The sequence below is a fragment of the Salmo trutta genome, chromosome 14, assembly GCF_901001165.1.
Source record: "Salmo trutta chromosome 14, fSalTru1.1, whole genome shotgun sequence".
Classification (NCBI taxonomy): domain Eukaryota; kingdom Metazoa; phylum Chordata; class Actinopteri; order Salmoniformes; family Salmonidae; genus Salmo; species Salmo trutta.
In genome coordinates, this window is record NC_042970.1 from 35,449,539 (window position 1) to 35,477,213 (window position 27,675).

Genomic DNA, 27,675 nt, shown 5'->3' on the forward strand with positions numbered 1-27,675 from the left:
AGATCCAGAGGCTCGCTATGGAGCGTGTGACAATTGCGGAGCCTCTTGAGGTTTGCCGAGGCCAAATCGAGTTCCACCCCGCATTTCTGTGGGCCTCCCAATTGTAGCAATGCAGAGGGCTCCGTATAGCTCCGCATTGACATAATTGGTTACGGTAGGTGGGGGCGGTACATCCTGTAAAAGCAGTGGTGGCTGCTGAGGAGAGGATGGCTCATAATAATGGCTGGAACGGTGCGAATGGAATAGCATCAAACTATATGTTTGATGTATTTGATACTATTCCACTTATTCCCGAACAGAAAGCGCCCCAGGTTAGCGAGTCCTTATTCCCGCACTACACACTCAGTGCCCCCCTGCCAAAAAAAAGCACCATTCTGCACTAACTGTAATTTTTATTCAGACATTTGGAAAAACACAAATAAACAATCATAACATTTAAAACGATATAAATATAAACATATATACAAATAAATACTCATAAATATCAAAAGAAGTAACAAAGACCAATAGAAACAAATTTGTGTTGATTTGGCACTCGAGCATCAATACATTACCCATCCCCCAACACTGTCAACCAAGAGTCAAGACTAAGCCAATTCACCTTGGTGGTATGCAGACTGGTTTTATATTATTCTTCGCGATTTCGCACAAACCAGAAAAAAATGCAACAATAAGTCTGTGAAACTATATATTCAAAGTATTATGAATTCATTGAGGGTTATTTGGTAGCAATTCGTAGTGTGACTGATTTTACTAATTGCGTTAGTACTGTCCAAAGTTAGAAGTGCGCTATTTGATAGATTCTCCCGCTCCCCCTACCTCGGCTTCCAGTGGGGAGACCTGAGGTCAACCTAACCCGCCTGTCTAGCTCACAAACTAGAATCAGGACGCCCACTTCGACACTTCGACAAGTCCCACACGGTGACATGATATCATTGACGTGACGTGCAAATGAGCGATAGAAAACCGATCGCGCAAATGTCACCATTCCAAAAAATTGTGCGGGTGCCCCGTGCCACCCCCAGCAAGATGCTGCCCATGTAGTCTATACCTAAATCCGCCACTGTACACACTAGACTACTGCAACACAGTTTCCCCTGCCATAAACCCTCACATTGGTGCCACAAAAGAGAGATGATTATGTGGAGGTTCGCACACAGAAATTCCCAAATGTGTGTCTTTTAGTTCAGATTATTTGTCTGCAATATGTGATCTTTATGGATTGTGAGGTTTGAATAGTGTGAAGACAATATATTTGGTGAGAATCACAACATAGGGTACAAAATCTATTCTAGCTCTTAAAGGGGCAGTAGCCTGCCTTGGGTGTACAATTTTCAATTACAGTATTATATATTCTGCAGTTATTCTATTGCTATTTATTCTGTTACCAATCAACATGTTAATAGTAGCTTCTGATTACAATTATTATGTCTCATATTATAACTGAATGCAATCTATTTGCTTCCAAAATGTAAGTAGGTATATCTAGCTGTCCGATAACACATTCTAATTTGAATGGCTTGTCCTGTACTTTGTAAAAACCCAGAGCGCATGTTGGAAAAAGATCTAGCTTCCTTTCTAAACATAGCAATGTGAATGCAAAGAGGACTCGGCCCACAAAATAAGTGAAGTGAACTGGCAAAAGAGTTGAGTCCTGAGGGCAGTGTGAATACAAAGAGAACTGAGTTGTTTAGCTTTTATTTACCCCGGAGTTCACTTTAAAGAGGACTGAGATCAGTTATTTTAAAGAGGACTATATGAGAAAACACCCTTAGTGATTCAGGGTTAAACAAACTTTGCTGCCCTGTTTCCAATTGTCCACATGACTGGGAGAACCTATTCAAGTAAGTAAATACATTTTGAAAATGTAAAAAAAAAACGATATATTATTAGCTAACTAGCTACAGTGGAGGCAAACTCAAATTAGCTGCTAAATGAGCTAGCTAGCTATCGAGCCAACTTCACATACTGTATAGATAGCTATCTAAGTGAATGAAATATCATCATCTACCTAATTTAATATTATCTAGCTATCATAATGTATTTATCACTGTAAAAAACAAACTCCAAATGCATTTGTAGGTAGCTAGCTAAGAGCCATGGAGGAGGGTGAAAGGATAGCAGCCCCAACTGTCAGTGAGAGAGTAGGTTATTCTGGATAAGGCAGGTACTTTTGTGTAGTTCCTGTCCCTAGAAGTGAGGATGGAGATAATAGTAACATAATATTCAGTCCGGTGTAATTTGACTATAATGAAGTCTGTTTCTGTGATGTTTTCTGTCCTCAGATAAAGAGAGCTATGAAAGCCTGTCTACATATGAAAAGGTTCCAATGAAGAGCAGTGGTTCTCACTCCTGGTCCTGGGGACTCAAAGGGGTGCACATGTTGCCTTAGCACTGCACAGCGGATTCAAATTATCAACTCATCATCAAGCTTGTAAGTGGTATTTATGTATTCATTTGTGATGCTATCCTTGTTATGATCCTGTTATTGTCACATGCTACACGTGCACATTTATTTATTTTAATTTTATTTCACCATTATTTAACCAGGTAGGCAAGTTGAGAACAAGTTCTCATTTACAATTGCGACCTGGCCAAGATAAAGCAAAGCAGTTCGACACATACAACAACACAGAGTTACACATGGAGTAAAACAAACACACAGTCAATAATACAGTAGAAAAATAAGTCTATATACAATGTGAGCAAATGAGGTGAGATAAGGGAGGTAAAGGCAAAAAAGGCCATGGTGGCAAAGTAAATACAATATAGCAAGTAAAACACTGGAATGGTAGATTTGTAGTGGAAGAAAGTGCAAAGTAGAAATAGAAATAATGGGGTGCAAAGGGGCAAAATAAATAAATAAATAAATACAGTAGGGGAAGAGGTAGTTGTTTGGGCTAAATTATAGATGGGCTATGTACAGGTGCAGTGATCTGTGTGTTGCTCTGACAGCTGGTGCTTAAAGCTAGTGAGGGAGATAAGTGTTTCCAGTTTCAGAGTTTCACATACAGTGGGCTCCAAAATTACTGGCACCCCTGACTGGCAATGCACAAACAATACTTAAAATAATATAAACAATATAATTATAGAGAGAAACAAAATACTAACATGTGAGAAATACTGTACTTTATTAATGTTTCAATGAAACCCACCAAAATCATACAATTATTTAATACAAAATACATTTCATCAAAATCAAGGTTTCATAATTATTGGCACTCCTCACTTAGCACTTAGTGCCAGCACCTCTGGCAGGGATAACAGCATGGTCTTTTCCTGTAATGTTTGACAAGGTTAAGGAACACATTTGGAGGGATTTTGGACCATTCCTCTATGCAGATTCTTTCAAGATCCTTCACATTCTTGGGTTTGCGCTTATCAACTGTCCTCTTCTGAGATGGCCTTCGCAGAACATTGATTTTGTTGTCACAGAACCATTTCTGTGTGGATTTTGAGGTATGTTTTGGGTCATTGTCTTGTTGGAAAGTCCACATACGGCCAAGTCCCAGCCTTCTGGCAGAGGCAACCAGATTGTCAGCCAAAATTGCCTGGTACTTGGTGGAATTCATTATGCCATCAATCTTAACCAGTGCCTCTGGACCTCTGGAATTAAAACAGCCACAAAACATCACTGACCCACCACCATATTTCACAGTGAGTATGAGGTGCCTCTCCTTGTATGCATCTCTGTTTTGACGCCAAACATGCCAATGCTGTATCTGACCAAAAGGTTACATTTTGGTCTCATCTGACCAGAGCACCTGCGTCCAATCATAATTTAAATGACGTTTGGCAAACTCCAAGCGCTTGCGTCTGTGTCTTGGGGTCATTAAGGGCTTTCTTCTGCAAACCCTTCCAAAGAGCCTGTGGTTGTGGAGGTGGCGTCTGATGGTGCTTTTTTTTAAACCTGGTGACCCCAAAGACGCCACCAAGGCGTGCAATTCTTTCACAGTGATTCTTGGGGATTTTGTTGCTTCTCTCACGATCCTCCTCCCTATCCTGGGGGGCAAAATGCATTTGCGTCCTCTACCCGTGAGGTTTTCAACTGATCCATATCTTTTGAATGTTTTAATAATCGCCCTGACAGTGCTCAGTGGTATATTCAATCGTTTGTGGATCTTCTTGTAGCCAATACCAGATTTATGAAGGTCTACGACCATCTGTCTCTTTTGAACTGCCAGTTCTTTTCTTTTCTTCATGGTGTTGGATGACAAAGGGATATTGCATGCCTGTTACCTTATTTTTATACCCTTTGTGGCCTGCTGGAGGTCATTTTGCAGTGCTCTGGCAGTGCTCCTCCTGCTCCTCCTTGCACAAAGGCGGAGGTAGCGGTCCTGCTGCTGGGTTGTTACCCTCTTACGGCCTCCTCCACGTCTCCTGATGTACTGGCCTGTCTCCTGGTAGCGCCTCCATGCTCTGGACACTACGCTGACAGACACAGCAAACCTTCTTGCCACAGCTCGCATTGATGTGCCATCCTGGATGAGCTGCACTACCTGAGCCACTTGTGTGGGTTGTAGACTCCGTCTCATGCTACCACTAGAGTGAAAGCACCGCCAGCATTCAAAAGTGACCAAAACATCAGCCAGGAAGCATAGGAACTGAGAAGTGGTCTGTGGTCCCCACCTGCAGAACCACTCCTTTATTGGGGGTGTCTTGCTAATTGCCTATAATTTCCACCTGTTGTCTATTCCATTTGCACAACAGCATGTGACATTTATTGTCAATCAGTGTTGCTTCCTAAGTGGACAGTTTGATTTCACAGAAGTGTGATTGACTTGGAGTTACATTGTGTTGTTTAAGTGTTCCCTTTATTTTTTTGAGCAGTGTAGTTCCTTAACACTTAGATAAACTTAAATAAGTGGAATTTAATTCCTGGTTTAATGTTGGTAGATGTTATTTACAATAATATTTAAGGGTGCCATTAACTGTGAAACTTTGATTTGGAGGATATAGATTTTTTATTAAATCAATAAATGATTTTGTTGGGTTCCATTGAAACATTAATAAAGTACAGTATTTTTCCCGTGTTATTTTGAGTTTATCTCTATAATTATATTGTTTATATTTTTTTAAGTATTGTTTGTGCATTGCCAGTCAGGGGTGCCAGTAATTTTGGAGCCCACTGTATGTGTGCCCATGCATCTATCTATCCAATGTTATCATGATTTGTTATCATGGATATTATACTTTAGTAATCTACAATGACCTGATGATGTAAAAGTCTAACAATGACATCTTCCATATTCCTACAGATACCTTGTAACTGGAGATTCCTTTAAAAAGATTGCCTGCAGTTAACGTGTAGGGCACTGCAAGGTTGGGTGACCAGGGCCATCTGGGACTGCCTACTGGAGGAATTCAGGTGTGTGAAGGCTACCCGTGTCCTGCATAACTTCTTGAGGAGGGACACGAGGACCAGGAGGGGATCTGCAGTTCGCCGCCTTGTGCCAGAGGAGAAGTCTGCTGCTCTGCAGGATGTTTCAAGGATGGGGTCCAACAACGCAGCAAGAGAGGCAATCCATGTGCGGGAGATCTTCACCTCCTACTTCTTGGAAGAGGGTGCTGTTCCCTGGCAACACCATAGACTACACGATGCACAACCAAAGGCTCTTTTAAGAGCCATTCATATTGCAGTAAGAGCTAAGTAAATGGAAGAATACTATGTCAACTGCAGGTATTTAATTCCCAGTTTCTCTCCCTTTGATTTCTACTTCTCAGGTGAGGGTGATGTTTAGGTAAGGGTGTGATGTCTGTACAAAAACAAAACAGGCTATTTTAATTGACACTTATTGAAAAAAATGTAGAACAATTAGACAGCCTATAACCCACACCTACACACTCATGTATCAATCTGATTGATGGATTGTGTTGTGCGGTAAGCAGGCTCAGGTGTATAACTGTAGCCCCTTCCACCTTCAAAGGATAGGCAAGAAGGACAACCATGGAGAATAGTAAGACACTTCATTATTGCTGTATTGTTTGTCCTTGTGTGTCCGTTCATGTTTTTCAGCATAAAGTACTCTGCAGCCACTTAGTGTGGTGTGGACACCAGGTGAGGCCACATGTAACAGTATAGCTTCCGTCCCTCTCCTCGCCCCTACCTGGGCTCGAACCAGGGACCCTCTACACACACTGACAACAGTCACCCTCGAAGCATCGTTACCTATCGCTCCACTTTCACACCGGTTACACAGATTCCTGTTGAACACTGTCTCTTTAACTACCTTATTTTCTCAATAACAGTCTCTCTCCTTCCCTTCATCCCTCTCTCCTCTTTTCCCTAAATCCTCTAGGTTATATCAGTTGTGTCAGTGAACCCCTCCCGCATCTGAACTGGCTACATAGAAGGTACAGCATGATCAGAGGTGAGAGGTCAATTGGTCAGGTCAACAGGAAGTATTATTAAATATGCTTTACATTGAAATACAGATAGAGATGCCGTAGTCCCAGATTTAATGATCCAAGGTCAGTTTTACATTTCACCTCCTGATTATTATGATGACTAACAATGTTAGAATAAAAAAATAAACAAGGCTTAAACATGCTATCGCTCTCTCTCCATCTGTCTCTCGTCTGCAGATATCTTTTGATGTGAGAGAGAATGCCAACCCCCAGTCCCATCCTCACCACCTCACCCGCTTTTAAGATAACCTTCGGATCGACTAGAGACACTATTATGTAATTGTGATGAACTGGGAGAATATTTGGGTTCCACTGTGATTCATTAATCATATGCTGCCTTCCCTGCTCCTATGTTCTTACCTCTTTCCCTTTCTGTCTTTTACACCTCTCTCGCCACCTCCTTTCTAACCTATGTTTTTATAATGCACAACAGATGTGCATTGAAGTACAGATGGAACTTTTATTTATAATATTACAATTATAATATTTATAATGCTTGTATTTATAACACTTGGATAATGAACTTCTTTCAATAAAGTGTTTCACATTCTCTGCTGTTGGAAATTAACTCCCATTTGATGAATACTACACCTATCCTGTTGATCAGATCAATGCAGATGAAGGGCATTAAATATTGAGATGAACCAGTTTGAGTATTTACATGAGGCATCGGAAGTGTAGTGTACTGTTTTTTAAAATTATATTTCTGTATATATGAAATACAAATCAGCCTTTAATTAGTTAAATGCTATTTCTAGTCTTAGTTACAATGTGTAACCATTGATGTCCCATGACCAAGATTGGTAAACACTTTTGAAGTGTATAGTTGTAATACATACATGCAGACACAGCATCATACAAAGACTGGAATGTGATACTCCTGGTATTGGATATGACTGAAAAATAATCTCAAAGACATTCATACCAAAACTGCACCTTTATTTGCCAAGGTAGAGTACATGATCAGTGAATGTATTAAATGTACAGGCTACAATGTGGGGATCTCATGCTATAATAACTACATGTATATACAGTTGAAGTCGGAAGTTTACATACACCTTAGCCAAATACATTAAACTCAGTTTTTCACAATTCCTGACATTTAATCGGAGTAAAAATTCCCTGTTTTAGGTCAGTTAGGATCACCACTTTATTTTAAGAATATTAAATGTCAGAATAATAGTGAAGTGAAAGTATTATTTCAGCTTTTATTTCTTTCATCACATTCCCAGTGGGTCAGAAGTTTACATACACTCAATTAGTATTTGGTAGCATTGCCTTTAAATTGTTTAACTTTGGTCAAACGTTTTGGGTTGCCTTCCACGAGCTTCCGACAATAAGTTGGGTGAATTTTGGCCCATTCCTCCTGACAGAGCTGGTGTAACTGAGTCAGGTTTATAGGCCTCCTTGCTCGCACACACTTTTTCAGTTCTGCCCACACATTTTCCATAGGATTGAGGTCAGGGCTTTGTGATGGCCACTCCAAAACTTTGTTGACTTTGTTGTCCTTAAGCCATTTTGCCACAACTTTGGAAGTATGCTTGGGGTCATTGTCCATTTGGAAGTCCCATTTGTGACCAAGCTTTAACTTCCTGACTGATGTCTTGAGATGTTGCTTCAATATATCTACATAATTTTCCTGTGCACCAGTCCATCCTGCAGCAAAGCAACCCCACAACTTGATGCTGCCACCCCTGTGCTTCACGGTTGGGATGGTGTTCTTCAGCTTGCAAGCCTCCTCCTTTTTCCTCCAAACATAACGATGGTCATTATGGCCAAACAGTTCTATTTTGTTTCATCAGATCAGAGGACATTTCTCCAAAAAGTACAATCTTTGTCCCCATGTGCAGTTGCAAACCGTAGTCTGGCTTTTTTATGGCGGTTTAGGAGCAATGGCTTCTTCCTTGGTGAGCGGCCTTTCAGGTTATGTCGATTTAGGACTCGTTTTACTGTGAAAATAGATACTTTTGTACCTGCTTCCTCCAGAATCTTCACAAGGTCCTTTGCTGTTGTCCTGGGATTGATTTTCACTTTTCGCACCAAAGTACGTTCATCTCTAGGAGACAGAACGCGTCTCCTTCCTGAGCGGTAGGACGGCTGCATGGTCCCATGGTGTTTATACTTGCGTACTATTGTTTGTACAGATGAACGTGGTACCTTCAGGCGTTTGGAAATTGCTCGCAAGGATGAACCAGACTTGTGGAGGTCTCCAAATTTTTTTCTGAGGTCTTGGCTGATTTCTTTCGTTTTTCCAATGATGTCAAGCAAAGAGGCACTGAGTTTGAAGGTAGATCTTGAAATACATCCACAGGTACACCACCAATTGACTCAAATGATGTCAATTAGCCTAGCAGAAGCTTCTAAAGCATGACATAATTTTCTGGAATTTTCCAAGCTTTTTAATGGCACAGTCAGCTTAGTGTATGTAAACTTCTGACCCACTGGAATTGTTTTACTCTACATTAACTAACATTCCTGTCAACTGTACATTTTTTGCATGATTCGTTATGACGTTATAATAACTTACATTTTATATTTTTCACCGCCTCCCACGTCACCTTTGCACCGCCCTCTCCGCTTCTCACTGCTTCTTACCGTTTTTCTTCCATTGAAATTAATGTGAAGCGGTTTTTCAGTACGGAGCGAAATGGACCCTGCAAGCCTTCGGAGGCTCCGCAATTGTGTCACACCCTCAGTATGGTTAGTAAGTGATAAGCAGTAATGGGCAGTCACAACCATCAGGTGTCTTTTATAATTTTTTGATTCTGTGTTACAGCATTCAACCCACATAATGCACAGTGAATGTTATATTTAAAAATATATATCGAAACCGAAAAAACATGATTCTTTTTTAAATTACCGAAACGAACCATGCTAAAAAAGCACTAATCACTCAGCACTAAAACGCCGCTAAGGGTGGCAGAGTTTTGTCAAGAAGGGAAACAGCTTTTGTCAAAATTGACTTTCCATAGCACTAGCAGGTTATGATAATTAACGTAGTAAGTTAGGATAATTAGGTTACGGTTAGGTGTTACGTACCCCAGCAAGAAAACCAAAAATGTTACTTAAACAGAGGGGGGAACTAACAGGTGGGATTTTAGGAGGGGTTCTGAAAGTTGACTGGCAACCACAACTGGGACCTACGACACCCACCATGAGCACCCACTAAATTTGCCCAAGAAGAGCCAAACAAAATAAAAACCCACACCAAACTTAAAGACAGGAAGCAAAACATAAAAATTAGGGAAATCAGATAAAGTATTGTTTTTTAGAAATTAAATAGGGAAAGCCAACCAAAGGTATTAACCCTCCACATCTCTCAAGCCAACTCGGGCACTGACTAAAGAGGCGCCCAGTGTGCTAACGTCCAACCTCGAAATATAAACGGAAAAACCAAAGCCTTTAAAAGTTAGGAAAAGGGTTAGGGTTAGCTAAAATGCAATAAATAAATAGTTTGACATCAATTTGACAAAAGCTGTACAATCTAGCCATGACCCTGGTACAGGCTTTAGGGGGGATTGCATTGGCGACCTGTCATTCAGGGCAGGTAGAGCAGTTTGCAAACAATGTAAAAAAATATATGAAAAAATAAAGCTGCATACAAACATGATCTATTTTTTTACTTTCTTGAGAATGGCGGCTCCAAAATGCAGGTGTTTGCCCCACTACGGTGTACTAAAATCGCCACTGGGGGATTGGGAAAGAATAGGAGCTCTGCAAGTGTAAAATAAACAGAGGTGCATGGGTTATAGTCTGTGAATTTCTTTTCTGTATTGACTATATGGGTAATTTTGGGTACAACTCTGAAAAACATAATGAATAGGCCTAGGCCTACTGCATGTTTTGGGGGGGGATCCAATGTGTTCATTTCCCCCGCAGCTGTGCCTTTCCGTCTCTCAAACCGAAATAGACGCCTGGGGTGGGAGGATTTTTCATAGACATTTTTACAGATTCGATCAATTTAATACTGCTTTCGCGGCACTTCCGCACGCAGTGACAGTTCGCTTCAGTTTTTCCGCAACCCTAACCTTTAGTTGCCAACTATCGACCCATGACAAGTCAAGCATGCGAAGTCAGGAATGAGTCAAATAATTCGACTGCGGTTTTTCTCTTCGGTCCTTGCTAACTGGGATCCTTAAGACGTCGAACTCTGACGTCACCCCATTGAAATATACATTTTAACTGGTAATAGTTTCATGGTTAAGGGAAGGGACGTCCGAAGAATCCCAGATAGCACTAATCATTTTCATTTTATGGGCTGGGCGTATTTCGGTTCTGCTAACGGCACAGGCTAGATTCTAGAACACAGCCCTAGCCTAGTCTAGTGTGTTCATATTTTTTTCCTTCTTGAAAGACAACACATGGAGGAGTAGCTAGCTACGTATTGAAATGTGTTATTGTACTTTTTTAGTAAATGGCTTATGAAGTTGTGTACTCAACGTTTAATGCCACGCATTGTGTAAATTTGGCAGTACCCGTACCGTACCCGCTAAGAAGACTGGCTGGATTATGAACATATAGAGATGCAGTTTTAAAATCAACTAGATACCTAGCCTATTCGTCAGTACTGAGTTGTAGCCTACATTAGATAGCAGTCTGTTGAAAAGTAGGCATTGAAGAACTTGCGCTAGCTTACATTTTCTGTCAGAAAACGCCAAAATGCAAAATCCGGACTCGGGGCAGGGAGAATCCACCAAGGACGCATCTGGGTCGGCCCATTCCGAAAAGAATACACCGAATAGCATAGAAATTGAAACCCCCAAACCACAAGGTGTTGACGCTGTATCGGTTCTTTGGACATTCGGCAAGTGCCTAGGTGCCTTGCTGCCCGTTTATCTGGCAGGGTACTACCGGGTTAGCACCAGTCTGTTGGTGTTCGGGCTCATGGTCTACACGGGATGGAAGCACTCACGCGAGGCAAAAGAAGCTCGTCTGCGGTCCGCCATTCATCACAATGACAACGAACAACAATATACAGACATGAAACTGTTCAAAAGTAAAAAGGATCTCCCTGCTTGGGTAAGATAACTTTGATAACCATTGGTCACTGATAAGGTGCTCCATTATCTATGTTTAACGTGGTCCCCTTCCCCCCCATCAGATGCCACAAGTCGACCTCCTCCTCCTAGCTAGGTCTATGGTCCTAGCGAGCCAGTCTGTTCCACACAGAAAATATCAAAGGACCAAATATATCCTCGCAAATGTATCCTAAACCATAGCTAGTTTGATCGAACTGATTACTGTGCACTAGGAAACATTAACATCATTTTAACAATGTTATTATACAGTTATTACATCTACATGCTAAAATCCCTGGCTCTAACTGCCTCCAATATTTGTATAGCTGGTATACTGTATGCAGGACCTATGCCATCAACCCCATGCAGCTGAGCTGAGACAGAATTGATTTTTCTTTTCATATACAAAGGTGCCTGTAAAGTAATAATCTGAAGCACTCAGACCATTGATGCCTAGGTATGGATGTTAAAGGCCATTTGAGATGTGCTGATTGAGGCGTGGTCTTTTGATGCTGTCTCTTTTTCTCTACAGTGTTTCTCTCTATTCTCTCTACAGTTTAATTCTCTCCCTTTCTCTCTCTCTCCCTCCCTATGTATGATTCCTCCGCCTCCTCAGCTTCTTCTATATTAGGCAATTCTCAATATGTCTTCCCTCGAGACTAAGAGGGAAAAAAGGAGGGAGTGAGTCAGAGAATGAGTCTATTTCAGAATAACAGATAAGGGGAATAAACATGCTTTCCCAACTACTGGTCACAACATAACCTTTAGCACTTAGTCTGTTTGGGGTGTCAAATCTGTTTGGGGTGAAGAATGGTGTTTGTTTACACTATAATCAGTGCTTGACTGAAATAGGTTCCGGTACTCATTTTGTGTGCCAGTACTGTTTATATTTAGGTGCAGGAGCTCCACAATACGTTTGAGTTAATATTCTATAAGAGGAACAGTAGCTCCAGCGGTAGAACATTTGAGGTGCCTGTACTCAGCTCCGGTGAGCTCCTGCCCAAGTCAAGCACTGACTATAAGGGAGTTGTGTTTAGTGCCAAAAGAAGGCATTGAGATGATGGTGCACTTATGTCTTTCTCACCCACTTCCTGTCCCTCGGATGTAGACAGTTTCCGTTGTGGCATTCACTAACAACACCGACAAAGCACTGGGAAAAGCTAGTCCGATAGCCCTAGCTATACAACTCATTATGTACATGATAAGACAACTCTTGTATTCCTCCTAAATCTGTGACTGATTTATTTATTTCTAATTCCTCACAGGTCAACTTCCCAGATGTGGAAAAGGTGGAATGGCTCAATAAGGTACTGCGACATTACCTCCCTACATCAGTTTTCATCTGGTAACCTCTCCGCTTACAAATGCCTGCCCTTTAGAGAGTGCAAAGAGAAACCCTATTCATCATTCTCCCATTAAACACACAGCAAACACACATGCCTATCGCTGTCTCTGTGAGCCAGCTGCTATGTTGATAGACAGGTGGTGGGGCATGGTAGCTGAGCGATTAGTGCTGCTGCTGCTACACTGCGATGTTACAGCAGGGACGCCCACCCCAGTAGCCTCGCCACTGTGTCTGGGCTGTAGGCAGCTTTCTCCCCTCCTACAGTAGAGAGCAGAGCAGGCCCATTGCCAGGCCACTCTGTCAACCTTTCCATATTAGTGCTGCCTGACTCACAGGAAGAGGGAGGGGCCAACTAAACCCCTAAAATCCAATCAAATGGCAACAATTGTCCCTTCTTCCCCAACCTCTCTTTCACTCTGTCTCTTCCAGCCCTGTAAATTATTGTAATTATTTTTAAATTGAACCTTTTTTTAACTAGGCAAGTCAGTTACAATGACGGCCTACCCATTGTAGCGGCCCAGCCTGCAAAACCAGGCTGGGCCTGTGTTCTAAGAATAGGCCTCAGCCAAGACTGAAATTATGATTTCGCTACAATGGGAACACGAGGTCCGAGCACAGCTATCTCTTAGACAAAGCAGATATTTGAGTTGGATTTTCCTACAGGGGCATCAGCAGACTAGGTGCCAATGCCCAGAAACCCTTGCTGTTCATGTTGCTGATGACTCAGCAACTGGACCTAGATGTAATTTCACGCATCTACAGTATACATTGCATTCGGAAAGTATTCAGACCCCTTCACGTTTTCCTCATTTTGTTACATTACAGCCTTATTCTAAAATTTATTAAATTATGATTTTTCCTCAATCTACACACAATACCCCATAATGACAAAGCAAAAACAGGTTTTTATACATTTTTGCAAATGTATTACAAATAAAAAACAGGTACTTTACATAAGTATTTACATAAGTATTCAGACCCTTGCTATGAGACTTGAAATTGAGTTTAGGATGCACATCCTGTTTCCATTGATCATTCTTGAGATGTCCACCAGTGGTAAATTCAATTTATTGGACATGATTTGGAAAGGCACACCTGTCTATTTAAGGTCCCACAGTTGACAGTGCATGTCAGAGCAAAAACCAAGTCACGAGGTTGAAGGAATTGTCTGTAGAGCTCCGATACAGAATTGTGTTGAGGCAAAGATCTGGGGAAGGGTACCAAAAGAAATTCTGCAGCATTGAAGGTCCCCAAGAACACAGTGGCCTCCATCATTCTTAAATGGACGTTTGGAACCACCAAGACTCTTCCTAGAGCTGGGTGCCTGGCCAAACTGAGCAATCGGGGGTGAAGGGCCTTGGTCAGGGAGGTGACCAAGAACCTGATGGTCACTCTGACAGAGCTCCAGAGTTCCTCTGTGGAGATTGGAGAACCTTCCAGAAGGACAACCATCTCTGCAGCGCTCAACCAAATCAGGCCTTTATGGTAAAGTGGCCAGACGGAAGCCACTTCTCAGTAAAAGGCAGGTGAAAGCCCGCTTGGAGTTTGCCAAAAGGCACCTAAAGGACTCAGACCACAAGAAATAAGATTTTGTGGTCTGATGAAACCAAGATTGAACTCTTTGGCCTTAATGCCAAGTGTCATGTCTGGAGAAAACCTGACACCATCCCTATGGTGAAGCATGATTTTGGCAGCATCATGCTGAGGGTATGTTTTTCAGTGGCAGGGACTGGGAGACTAGTCAGGATCGAGGGAAAGATGAACGGAGCAAAGTACATGGAGATCCTTGATGAAAACCTGCTCAGGACCTCAGACTGGGGTGAAGGTTCACCTTCCCACAGGACAATGACCCTAAACACACAGCCAAGACAATGCAGGAGTAGCTTCGGGACAAGTTTCTGAATGTCCTTGAGTGGCCAAGCCAGAGCCCAGACTTGAAACCGATCTAACATCTCTGGAGAGACCTGAAAATAGCTGTGCAGCGACGCTCCCCATTCACCCTCCCTATCCAGCTTGAGAGGATCAGCAGAGAAGAATGGGAAAAACTCCCCAAATACAGGTGTGCCAAGCTTATAGCATTATTTGGGGCTGCAGGTAGCCTAGTGGTTAGAGCATTGGGCCAGTAACTGAAAGGTCGCTAGATCGAATCCCTGAGCTGACAAGGTAGAAGTTTGTCGTTTTGGCCCTGAACAAGGTAGTTAACCCACTGTTCCTAGGCCGTCATTGTAAAGAAGAATTTGTTCTTAGCTGACTTGCCTAGTTAAATAAAATAAAAATATATATACCGTAATTTCCGGACTATTGAGCACACCTGAATATAAGCCGCACCCACTGAATAAAAAAAAAGTACAAAAATTTGAACATAAATAAGCCGCACATGTCTATAAGCCGCAGGTGCCTACCGGTACATTGAAACAAATTAACTTTACACAGGCTTTAACGAAACACGGCTTGTAACAAAAATAAATAGCCTTTAACGAAACACGGCTTGTAACAAAGATAAATAGGCTTTAACGAAACACGGCTTGTAACAAAAAATAAAAAATGAGCAGTAAGCTTTAGTTGTCTTTCCTTTCCTTTAGAGTCAATTCCTCACGCTGCTGTTTCCAACGTCTTATCATCGACTCATTAAGACCAAGCTCCCGTGCAGCAGCTCTATTTCCTTTTCCAACAGAAAGATCAATCGACTTCAACTTGAAAGCTGCATCATATGCATTTTTCCGTGTCTTTGACATGATGAGGGTGACAAAATGACTACCGTAATCAGAATGATGGGAAGTTTGAGAGCGCTCGATTTAATCTAAACAGTAAACTAAAAAGTTGTTTGACTTTAACCCGTAAAAATTGAAAGCGGGAAAAATCCATATATTAGCCGCGTCATTGTTTAAGCCGCGAGGTTCAAAGCGTGGGAAAAAAATTGCGGCTTATAGTCCGGAAATTACGGTACCCAAAAAGACGTGAGGCTGTAATAGCTGCCAAAGGTGCTTCAACAAAGTACTGAGTGAAGGGTCAGAACACTTGTGATATTTCTGTCATTTTATTTTTTATATATTTGCAAAAATGTCTAAAAAAATGTTTTTGCTTTGACATTATGGGGTATTGTGTGTGTGTTGATGAGGGGAAAAAACTATTGAATCAATTTTACAAAAGGCTGTAACATAGAAAAATGTGGAAAAAGTCAAGGTGTCTGAGTTCTTTCCGAATGCATTATATATTCACTGCCAGGGAGGGAGTCTTGTCCTGCTTTTAGACAAACGTGAAACCCCCCTAGAACTCGACAGAGATCAAATGTGAGGCGGCCTACAAGAACTGGTCTGATGTCGTGCAAATTCATTGTTGGGAAAAAGACAAAATGCAACAAAAATATTTGTTGTGGAAATTGAGATTTTGGTTGTTTTGGATACTTTAAACCCTTTATTTTATTGGAATGTAAAAAATATTGTATGATTACTTAAGGAAAATAATTAATTTACAAGTTGTTGTTTTTATGTTAGATAGCATGCCCAACGTGAAAACGCTAGCGCTAACTTCCCAGACCTGAGAGTGTTACAGCTGACTTGACCAATTCAGAATAACATGCTACAGAGAAATTAAATCAGGCTGGTTTAGATACAGAATAATTAGCTAGCTAATTAGTAATGTAGTAGTATAACGTTGTAATTTACAATCAACAATGTAGTTATGAATTTTCATTTGTCTATAATTAGCCGTACGCCAGTGCTAACGTTCATAAGAGGTTCACACTTTCTTCCGATGTTGCTTGATCAGTGTGTAGGCCTATTAGCTGACCAAAATGACATGAAAAGTGATCAAAATATATTTACAGTATTGCAGCAGTTTTAGCCATTCAGAATTATTTAGACTTTAGATAGCAAAGCAATCTAATCAATATCCTATCTTAAACTTGGAAGCGAGAGGCATCTTGCTGTCATTCGTTAGCTGTGTCATTTTGAGCTGCATCCCATTTCTTGCTAGCCCTGGCCACTCCCCTCAAAGATGTAAAACTTTTGGATAGGTGTAGATTAATTATCTACCACTACAGTTACACCAATCCACTGCTTTTAATCTTTGAAGGGGTGTGAATGAGTGCACAGGTGAGACAGAGTGCAAATTGGGATTGTGCTCCTGTCATCCTAGCAATAGCACACATCCGCAGTCTTTCTGGTTTCTACCCTAAACAAAAATATAAACGCACCATGTAAAGTGCTGTTCCCATGTTTCATGAGCTGAAATAAAAGATCCCAGGATTTTTCCATACACACAAATGCTTATTTCTCAAATTTTGTTTACAAATTTGTTTACATACCTGTTAGTGAGCATTTGATGTCTTGTCAAGATAATCCATCCACCTGACAGATGTGGCATATCAAGAAGCTGATTAAACATCATGATCATTACACAGGTGCACCTTGCGCTGGGACACTAAAAGGCCACAATGTCTCAAGTTTTCAGAGAGCATGCAATTGACATGCTGACTGCAGGCTTGTCACGAAGAGCTGTTTCCAGAGAGTTGAATGTTAATTTCACAACCATAAGCCACCTCCAACGTCGTTTTAGAGAATTTGGCAATACGTCCAACCGGCCTCACAACCGCAGACTACGTGTAACCACGCCAGGCCAGGACCTACTCATCAGGCTTCTTCACCTGCAGGATCGTCTGAGACCAGCCACTCGGACAGCTGATGAAACTAAGGAGTTTTTCTCTGTAATAAAGCCCCATTGTGGGGAAAAAGTCATTTTGATTGGCTGGGCCTGGCTCCCTAGTGGTTGGGCCTGTCTCCCAAGTGGCTGCACCTCTGCCTAATCATGTGAAATCCATAGATTAGGGCCTAATACATTTATTTCAATTGACTGATTTCCTTATATAAACTGTAACTCAGCAAAATCGTTGCATGTTGCATTTATTTTTGTTCAGTATCATTAGTCAATCATCATTGAAGCTGACAGCTGACTTCTAAGATAAATAGCAACCTTGCTTGTTGTTTGAATTAGCTAATTAGTTATAATTACTTTGAGCGAAACTGCCCGTATGCTCTGAATTCCCGGAAATCAATGATTATTTTACGAGTGGTCCCAACGATCTTCTGTCACCTCATGGATGGAGAGATGAGAGCATCTTCAATGAGGAACAAGCAAGGTATGTTAAGCTTTCTAGACTTCATAACTATCACGCCTCCACTACCTGCATCTACTTTGTATTTGTTTAAGGTAGGCTGTAGCCAATGTTGGTAGAGAGTGACAGTACTATTGAAGACAAGCTGATATAGCTAACTTTAGCCTAAATGTTTCACTGACTATTTCACTAACCATGGTATTTTTCATCCCTGTAGCCCACAAAACATGTTAGCTAGCTAACAAGTTCATGTTAATTCATGGAGATATAGGAATAGAGATAAGAGACACACAAAGGTTTGAAGAGGAAGAGAGCCCCTTTGTGTGTGTTTGTGTTAACTTTTGGGTCTCCATGACAATTTACTGTATTGTGGACCCAAATAAATAAGACTGAGGAAGCAGTGAAACATGCTTTTCTCCCCCTCAGGGTAAAATGGTGAAGGGAATGGGCAGGCTCATGGATCTGGTGGCCAGCGCTGGGTCCAAGGTGGTCGCCACCATGGAGCACTTAACTAAGATAAGAATGATGACCTAGTAGTTTGTGTTTGTTCGAGATATCTTTGTTAGTTTGTCAGAGAGTCAAATTCATTCATATCATTATGATTTAAATCCTTCTTGCCCACTGCCATCCGGGTCTTCAACAACACCAGGTCGCAGTCAACACACGACACTACCCAGTCACTGGATTTTCTTTTGCACACTAGTACTGTACTATTTCACTCTCGCTACAGCAATATTTACGTTTTGTGTGATTGTCTTGTTGTGTTGTGACTACTTGTATTGTTTTTACATTGCCTGTATGACAAACTAATTTCATCTCATCTCTCAGCAGATGAGATTGTTTTTCCTGGCCATGGAGACATCAGCAATTTGTTCCAGTACCCATTCCTGCAAGATTCATTTTAATTCTAATGATTATTTTGGACATCTATAATGCCATCCAGTGTTGTATATAGTCAAATCAAACAGCTCTGTCTTTAATGTTTTTCTTTTTAAGTGTTTGTTGTTGATAGTTCATAATCACACAGAAATGTACACTTATTTTGGCTCCATGTATCTATTATTGTACAGTATAATAATTCGTTCTAGTAGGGATTAGTTAATGCAAACCATACCTGCAGTTGCTGTTTAAAAAATAATAAATATAGTGACACTCTTTTAAAACAATCAAAGGAAAGGAAAGGAAGTTGAGTGTTGGTGTTTTTCTCTCTTGCCTCAATGGAATTAGAAAAAAACGTAACTGAATCTTTGAATGCTGTTTTTTCAGTTTTTACTTTTTGGCTGAAGTCAACTTTAAAAGCTCATAACTCGGGTTCTGATAAAGATATCTCAGTGATTTAAAAAAGGATCTGGGACAGTTTTAAAAATGTGTAAACATTTCCTGATGTGAAGGGTTTCCCTAGGCCATTACGAAACCGATCAACTAGCCTGCTAATATTGTTGCACTCGCCAATTCTAGGGGGCCTAGTTAACTGGTATGTAATCTGAATGAATGTGTGTATTAATGTGGGAAGTCAGTGTTTGAGGACTGTGTTGGATGCACATGTGCCCAGGGAGACAGCAACCTTACCTTAGGTCCATGGCCAGCTCTGTCTTGACTCGTTTGGGTCAACGAGCCCAAGTGGATTATTAGGTTCAGATGGTGACGGAAACAAATATATACAAAAAGGAAAACTACAAACTAAAGATTCAAAATCGAACAAAAGGCCTCATGGCCACCAAACCAACCAGCAGCCTCACAGCTTACAAAACTGGGACACTGACCTACGATCGCCTTAATTGGCAGCACCTGGTGTGCTTATCAACCAGGCTCAGCACCTGGACAAGGTTGCTGCTGCCCCCTGGGGGAAAGGAGTGTGGAAGTGTTTCGTGGATAGTGTTTGTCTACGTCCTAACACTAACCTTGCCCAATAGGAACCATATTATCTAAACAGTGAAGGTTGGACATGAACCGATCTACAGGTAACGGGTGGGCCCAGAATCCTGAATATGTGAAACTATGTCTATCATGGAAAAGACAGACGTGTGCACAGCTGAAGTCTAATCTGTCACATGCATGTTGCCCTGGTTCTTATTGACACATTGAATACGACCACCATAAGATAATCATGCCTGGGTATTTGAAGCTGAGACATTTTAAAGTAGTAGGCCTATTGCCGTTAGAGAGTGGTGTGCTTGTGCTTCCACATTAACTCCTGAAGTAGTAAGGGGTAGAACAAGTCTTATCTGTGTTTCCCTCAGAAAATGTTGCAATAACCTGATTTAGTATTGCTGAAAAGCAATTACCTGGTGTGCATTGCACAAATTATAGCCATCATCCCTGCTCCTCTCCCTGTCCCCCCAACTCAGATCCTGCAGCAGGTGTGGCCATTTGTGGGTCAATATCTGGAAAAGCTGCTAGTGGAGACCATCGCTCCATCCATCCGTGCCTCCAGCACTCACCTCCAGACCCTCACCTTCACTAAGGTGGACTTTGGGGACAAGGTAACTTCTAAGATAACATCCCCCATACACACACACACACTGCTACAGGTCTCATCATACTAATACATGACACAAGATTTTCTTTCACTCTCACTGAGATGGACAGTATTGGTCTATGGTCTTTCATAGTCTTACATAATTGTGTTCTCTTGGTGTGTGTATGTTCTTTGTTGACTATGCTGTATGTGTGTTGTAGGCCATGAAGGTGGTGGGTGTAAAAGCACACACAGAGAATGAGAGGGGACAAGTCCTGCTGGATGTGTACATCAGGTGACCTTCAACCCTTCAATGTTTAACTTTCCTCCAGGCCTCAGAGGCACCATTCACTCTCTCTTCCAAAATCGGAAGTTCAAAACCATTAGCAATGTGCTACAGCATCCTTCTCTTTTACCTTGCAGCTATGTTGGAAATGTTGAGATCAATGTGGAGGTTAAGAGGTATTTCTGCAAGGCAGGAGTCAAGGGAATACAGGTATGTTTTATTTTCTCTCTCTAGTCTGTAATAAGGCTGTGGGATATTATGGAAAATAGGGAGACAAAGAAGGTATTGACCTGACTAAGAGAAAGGGAGAGGCAGGAAGAGATATTGGTAACACAATAACGTTAAAACATAAATAAGAAATGACTTCTTTATTTTTAATGTACAGTACCAGTCAAATGCCAAGAGTGTGCAAAGCTGTCATCAAGGCAAAGGGTGGTTACTTTGAAGAATCTGAAATATAAAATATATTTTGATTTGTTCAACACTTTTTTGGTTACTGCATGATTCCATATGTGTTATTTCATAGTTTTGATGTCTTCACTATTATTTTACAATGTATGTATAACAAATAATTCACAGTCCATACTTATAAATCCCTATAAGTGTTTTTATAAGTCCTTTATAAATCTTCTGTCAGTTTTGTGACTTTATATTAATGTATTCCCTCCTCTCTCTTCCCAGCTGCATGGGATGATGCGGGTGATTCTGGAGCCTCTGATTGGAGATGTCCCCATCGTGGGCGCGGTCACCATGTTCTTTATCCGCAGGCCGGTGGGTAGCTGGAACCATCCCCCTCTTTCCTTAACACCATCAGTCTGTCCATCTTTCCCTTCATATCCTCTTTACTCCCAACACTCCACCATCTCACACTCCCTGTTACTTCACACAAAAAAAAGAATGGTTCCAAATAGTACCAGCTTGGGGGGTTCTTTGGCTTGTAACCATAGCGGAACCCTTTTTGGTGCTATATAGAACCCTTTTTTGAAGGTTCTATAAAGAACTATGCTCATTATGTCTGAAATAGAGCCTGTATTGTGCTATAAAGAACCCTTTCCCAAGGTTCTATAAAGAACCATTAAATAAGGTTCTATATAGCACTAAAAAAGGGTTCCACTATGGTTACAACCCTTTTTGGGGCTATATAGAACCCTTTTTTATGGTTGTTTTTTTCTCCACAATTTCGATCTCGTCTCATTGCTCCAATTCTTCGACGGGCAGCGAAGGTCGAGTCATGCGTCCTCCAACACATGACCCACCAAACTGGGTTTCTTTACACCTACCCGCTTAACCTGGAAGCCAGCTGCACCAATGTGTCAGAGGAAACACATTTCAACTGACGACTGAGGTCAGCCTGCAGGCGCCAGAAGGAGTCGCTAGAGCGCGATGAGCCAAGTAGAGACCCCCGGCCAAGCCCTCCCCTAATCCGGACGAAGCTGGGCCAATTGTGCACCACCCTATGGGACTCCCGATCACGTCCGGTTGTGATATAGCCCGGGATTGAACCCGGGTCTGTAGTGACACCTCTAGCATTGCGACACAGGGCCTTAGACCGCTGCGCCACTTGGGAGGCCCCTTTGTAGATCCTTTTGAAGAACTATAAGGGGTTTATTATTCTGGTCAGACATATTATATTGTTAAAATTTCATAGGTGTTATAATTGTGTTAATTGGCAAGTTGAATCGAATGAGCTATTTCTAGAACAGCTGGTGGTCCCTGAGGAAAGAATTGAGAATCACTGACTGATTTAGTCAACCGTTCTCAAGTGACACAAGTCACTGTCACTGGCCATAGTCTTATATAATGTGTGTTAGGCATAACACAACACATTGGATAAACTGGAATGACACCCTCACTCACAGTTGCACAAAAAGAGCTGTGTGCAAACCACAACCCAAAATATTCTAATGAGCCGTCGCCCGTACATTTGAATTATCACTAAAAGAGCAAAGAACCCTTTTCTGTTCTGTAAAGAACCTTTGAAGAGCTCAAATGGTTCTTTGAGTAATTATGGTTCCACATAGAACCATAACCCTTCCCAAAGAACCTTTGAGGAACCCTCATTTTTTTGTGTGTTGTTCTACTGTACATGCCTTCATGTGTTATGTATCTCTCTTTCTCTTTGTATTGGATGTCTGAAACCCCAACATTCCTCATATTTTCCTTCATCTCCTCACCCCTGTCCTATAGAAACTGGACATCAACTGGACTGGACTGACCAACTTACTGGACATCCCTGGCCTGAAGTGAGGCTGACTTTGTCTGTTGTTATTGTTCTGTAATTGGAGTCACTATGTCATGTGATGATAATTCACTTCATGTAACAGATAACTATACTTTACTGTATGCCCCAACTGATACAATCAGTGCTATGCTATGATATTGCTGTATTTTGATATGCTATGTTTGTGGACTTCCATGTATCTACTGTATATATAAAGTCGAGTGCTCCCTCTCCTGTGTTTCTCAGCATTATGTCTGACACCATGATAATGGATGCCATAGCTTCCCACCTGGTTCTGCCCAACCGTCTGACTGTTCCCCTGGTAGCAGACCTGCACGTTGCCCAGCTTCGCTCTCCTCTGCCTAGGGTGAGTCCACACTCTCCACAAACACTCTCCACAAACACTCTCCACAAACACTCTCCACAAACACTCTCCACAAACACTCTCCACAAACACTCTCCACAAACACTCTCCACAAACACTCTCCACAAACACTCTCCACAAACACTCTCCACAAACACTCTCCACAAACACTCTCCACAAACACTCTCCACAAACACACACATTTATTTACTCAGACCACAGACTCTATGTGTCTCGTCTGCGCTTATAACTGCCAGACTGATATACAGACATGACACACAGTACAGCTTATACCAGTATCAATCCCCTCACTGTCTTCCTCTCCCTCCCGCCCCATGAAATAATTCATTGTTCCCTCCTACTCTGTATCTGTGCCCTCTCATCCCTCTATTTCTCTCTCTTCCTCTACCCCGCTCTCTCTATCTCCCGCCCCCTCTCAGGGTGTGGTGCGTATCCACCTCCTGGAGGCTGATGACCTGCCAGCTAAGGACAACTACATCAAGGGGGTGATAGCGGGGCTGTCTGACCCTTACGCCCTGTGTAGGGTGGGTCCTCAGACCTTCACCTCCCACGTTGTGGACAACACTGTCTGTCCCAAGTGGGGAGAGATGTACGAGGTGAGGGGGCCAGGAGCCAGAGGATTGCGTAAAAATCACTCATTCCTATTTCATTGAATGTCATTGCCACATGTTAGTGTTGCATTTACTGTTGCAAAACAGCATGTCTTCATTTCCAATTATTTGTTTAGGGAGAGAATGCATTACTTGGTAGAGAATGCATTGGTCCAGTAGCAATGTGGGGATTCCCCTGTGTATGTCTGTCTACCAAGGTTCATTTGTTTTTTAACAAGACAATCACTCTGCCAATGACACACAGTCAAACTGAGTAATCACAGAGTAAAGAGACACATTGTCTCCTTATTGATGTCTCTGTGTTGTTGGTCCTCATTGTGTGTGTACAGTGCATTCAGAAGTATTCAGACCACTTGACTTTTTCCACATTTTGTTACGTTACAGCCTTATTGAATTACTTTTTTTCCCTTATTAACCTACACACAAACCCCCATAATGACAAAGCGAAAACAGGTTTTTCGAAATGTTTGAAAAATATCAAAACTGAAATAGCTTATTTACATAAGTATTCAGACCCTTTGCTATGAGACTCGAAATTGAGCTCAGGTGCATCCTGTTTCCATTGATCATCCTTGAGATGTTTCTACAATGTCACCTGTGGTAAATTCAATTGATTTGACATTATTTGGAAAGGCACACACCTGTCTATATAAGGTCCCACAGTTGACAGTGCATGTCAGAGCAAAAACCAAGCCATGAGGTCGAGGGAATTGTCTGTAGAGCTCCGAGACAGGATTGTGTCGAGGCACATAACTGGGGAAGGGTGCCCCAATTTTTTTTGAAGGTCCCCAAGCATTGAAGGTCCCCAAGAACACAGTGGCCTCCATCATTCTTAAATGGAAGAAGTTTGGAACCACCAAGACTCTTCCTAGAGCTTTACTCCCCGATCAAACTGAGCAATCGAGGGAGAAAGACCTTGGTCAGGGAGGTGACCAAGAACCCGATGGTCACTCTGACAGAGCTCCAGAGTTCCTCTGTGGAGATGAGGGAACCTTTTAGAAGGACAACCATCTCTGCAACACTCCACCAAATGAGGCCTTTATGGTAAAGTGGCCAGACAGAAGTCACTCAGTAAAATGCACATGACAGCCTGCTTGGAGTTTGCCAAAAGGCACCTAAAGACTCTCAGACCATGAGAAACAAGATTCTCTGGTCTGATGAAACCAAGATTGAACTTTTTGGCCTGAATGCCAAGCATCATGTCTGGAGGAAACCTGCGCCACCCCTATGGTTAAGCATGGTGGTGGCAGCATCATGCTGTGGGGATGTTTTTCAGCGGCAGGGACTTGGAGACTAGTCAGGATCTAGAGAAAGATGAATGGAGCATAGTACAGAGAGATCCTTGATGAAAACCTGCCCCAGAGTGCTCAGGACCTCAGACTGGGGCAAAGGTTCACCTTCCAACAGGACAATGACACTAAGCACACAGCCAAGACAAGAGTGGCTTCGGGACAAGTCTCTTGTCCTTGAGGGGCCCAGCCAGAGCCCGGACTTGAACCTGTCTGGAGAGACCTGAAAATAGCTGTGCAGCAACGCTCCCCATACAACCTGACAGAGCTTGAGAGGATCTGCAGAGAATGGGAGAAACTCCCCAAATACAGGTGTGCCAAGCTTGTAGCGTCGTACCCAAGAAGACTCGAGGCTGTAATCGCTGCCAAAGGTGCTTCAACAAAATACTGAGTAAAGGGCCTGAATACTTATGTCAATGTGATATGTAAAAATGTCTAAAAACCTGTTTTTTCTTTGTCATTATGGGGTATTGTGTGTAGATTGATGAGGGGGAAAAAACAATGTAATCCATTTTAAAATAAGGCTGTAACGTAACAAAATGTGGAAAAAGTCAAGGGATCTGAATACTTTCCGAATGCAACTGTATGTCCATGTGTGTATGTCAGGTCATAGTCCATGAAGTACCAGGTCAGGAGCTGGAGGTGGAGGTGTATGACAAAGACCCAGACCAGGATGACTTCCTGGGGAGGTAGCTACATCTCACTGACTGTCCATGGCTTTCTGTGTGCCACACTGCCACTTTTGACTGTTTCCCTTCCCTTTCACCTGACATAGCCATGTAACTGAGTAGAAAGAGTATAAAGTCTCCTAGTGTTTTACATGTAGTGTTCTCTTCTCTTCCTTAAATACGGCTGGATCTCTTTTCCTTCTTTTTCTCCATTGTCTTGTTTTCTCTGCTTTTGTTTATTTCTCTTTTTGTCTCTCTCCCACTCTGCCGTTTCCTACAGAACCAAGATAGATTTGGGTATTGTGAAGAAGTCTACAGTTGTTGATGAAGTGAGTTATTTCGAGTATTATTGAATGTCTGACACGGTTAAACACTACATTGTCATCACAATCTGTATTTTTGTTTCTCAGTGGTTCACCCTGAAAGAAACCAAGTCAGGACGGGTCCATTTCAGACTGGAGTGGTTGGTCTTGCTGCCCAATACAGAGCAACTGGAGCAGGTCTGTATCCGTATCCTCCCTATCATATTATTCCTCCCAAAGTTAATGTTACAGCAATATGAGGCCCATTCCGTCTTGTTTGATTATACATTGTGGTGACTGTGTACGCTGGCAGTGAGCTGTAGTGAAGGAATGTGCAGAATGAAAAGTGCTTAGAGCTAAGTGCCTCTCCCCTTCTCTCAACTCCTCCCCCTCTCCCTTCCTCTCCCAGGTTCTTCAGAGGAACAAGAGCTTGACAGTGTCCAGTAAGACTTCTGATCCCCCCTCGGCAGCCATCTTGGCAGTGTATCTGGACAAGGCTGAAGCCCTTCCTGTGAGTCACACCTCGTCAACCTCTCCCCCCTCCTCCTCCTCCTCTCTCAGCCCTTAAGCTGCATCCTGTCTGTGGCTGCGAGGGTAGCGCTGTAACTGTCACTAGGGTTCTTGTTACACAGAGTTGTTCCCTACCCTCGGCCCTTGTTCACTTCCCATCACTGATCTGAGATAATTGCAACATCGGCTTTAAAGGCTAGCTTTCACGACATGTTGTTTTCACCTATCCAGTCCTGTCTGATCTGCAAAAGGAAGTGAATGGGAGCCAAGGAGAGGGAACCACCTTCTGGAATGAAACACACCCATAGTGGTGCTGTGTTTAGACTTCCTGAAACTCTTGGCACTCAACTTGTTTCCTCTTTCTACTGTTTTTCGGCGGTTGCTATGCAACGTCTATGCCAGTGGTTACCAACCCTTGTCCTGAAGAGCTACAGTGTGCACGCTTTTGTTACAAACCCAGCACAAACACATCTGTTTCAATTAATCAAATCTAATTATCAATAACTTGATTAGTTGAATCAAATGTCGATAGTGCTGGGCCGAAACAAAAGCCCCCGTAGTGCTACATTAATAAAGTGTTAAAGTTGTTTGTGTGTTTTATATGTTGATGTGTGTTTGTATGTGTGTGTTTTAGATGAAGAAGGGCAACAAAGAACCCAGTCCCATGGTGCAGTTGTCTGTGCAGGACATCACTCGAGAGAGCAGGGTAAGACTACCAGAGTAGTGACTTACTTGACTTATTCCATCCGGCTCCTATAGTGGAACAAAGGACCAAACGGGGCTACCATAGTAATAGACTATCATAACCCTTTGCTTTGAAGCCAAACCCACTCCTATTTTGCATTCTCTCTAATCCTTTACACTGTTTTTAGACCTGTTGGACGACAATCAACCCAGAGTGGGAGGATGCCTTCACCTTCTTCATCCCAGATCCACGCAAGCAGTCAATAGACATTCAAGTACCTTGATATTCTAACTCCATAACATGTTTTGCACCAATTTGTTATTATTTGAATGCATTATTTCTGTCTGTTTCCTCATAGCAATCTGTTGAATGACCA

At 42.1% G+C, this 27,675-nt stretch overlaps 1 protein-coding gene across 1 annotated transcript in view; it reads left to right on the top strand.

The window, feature by feature from the left end:
- The first annotated feature begins 10,482 nt into the window (after nt 1–10,482).
- The window catches only part of esyt1b (extended synaptotagmin-like protein 1b), a 39,234-nt gene continuing 22,041 nt past the window's right edge, over nt 10,483–27,675 (top strand). The window contains exons 1-15 of the mRNA XM_029775493.1: nt 10,483–11,427; nt 12,692–12,733; nt 20,233–20,367; nt 20,564–20,637; nt 20,766–20,838; nt 21,310–21,399; nt 22,816–22,871; nt 23,096–23,216; nt 23,654–23,830; nt 25,741–25,823; nt 26,083–26,131; nt 26,213–26,302; nt 26,514–26,615; nt 27,249–27,320; nt 27,487–27,573. Of these exons, the coding sequence (XP_029631353.1) occupies nt 11,068–11,427; nt 12,692–12,733; nt 20,233–20,367; nt 20,564–20,637; nt 20,766–20,838; nt 21,310–21,399; nt 22,816–22,871; nt 23,096–23,216; nt 23,654–23,830; nt 25,741–25,823; nt 26,083–26,131; nt 26,213–26,302; nt 26,514–26,615; nt 27,249–27,320; nt 27,487–27,573 (1,611 nt within the window). The 5' untranslated portion in view covers nt 10,483–11,067. The remainder of the gene's footprint in view (nt 11,428–12,691; nt 12,734–20,232; nt 20,368–20,563; nt 20,638–20,765; nt 20,839–21,309; nt 21,400–22,815; nt 22,872–23,095; nt 23,217–23,653; nt 23,831–25,740; nt 25,824–26,082; nt 26,132–26,212; nt 26,303–26,513; nt 26,616–27,248; nt 27,321–27,486; nt 27,574–27,675) is intronic.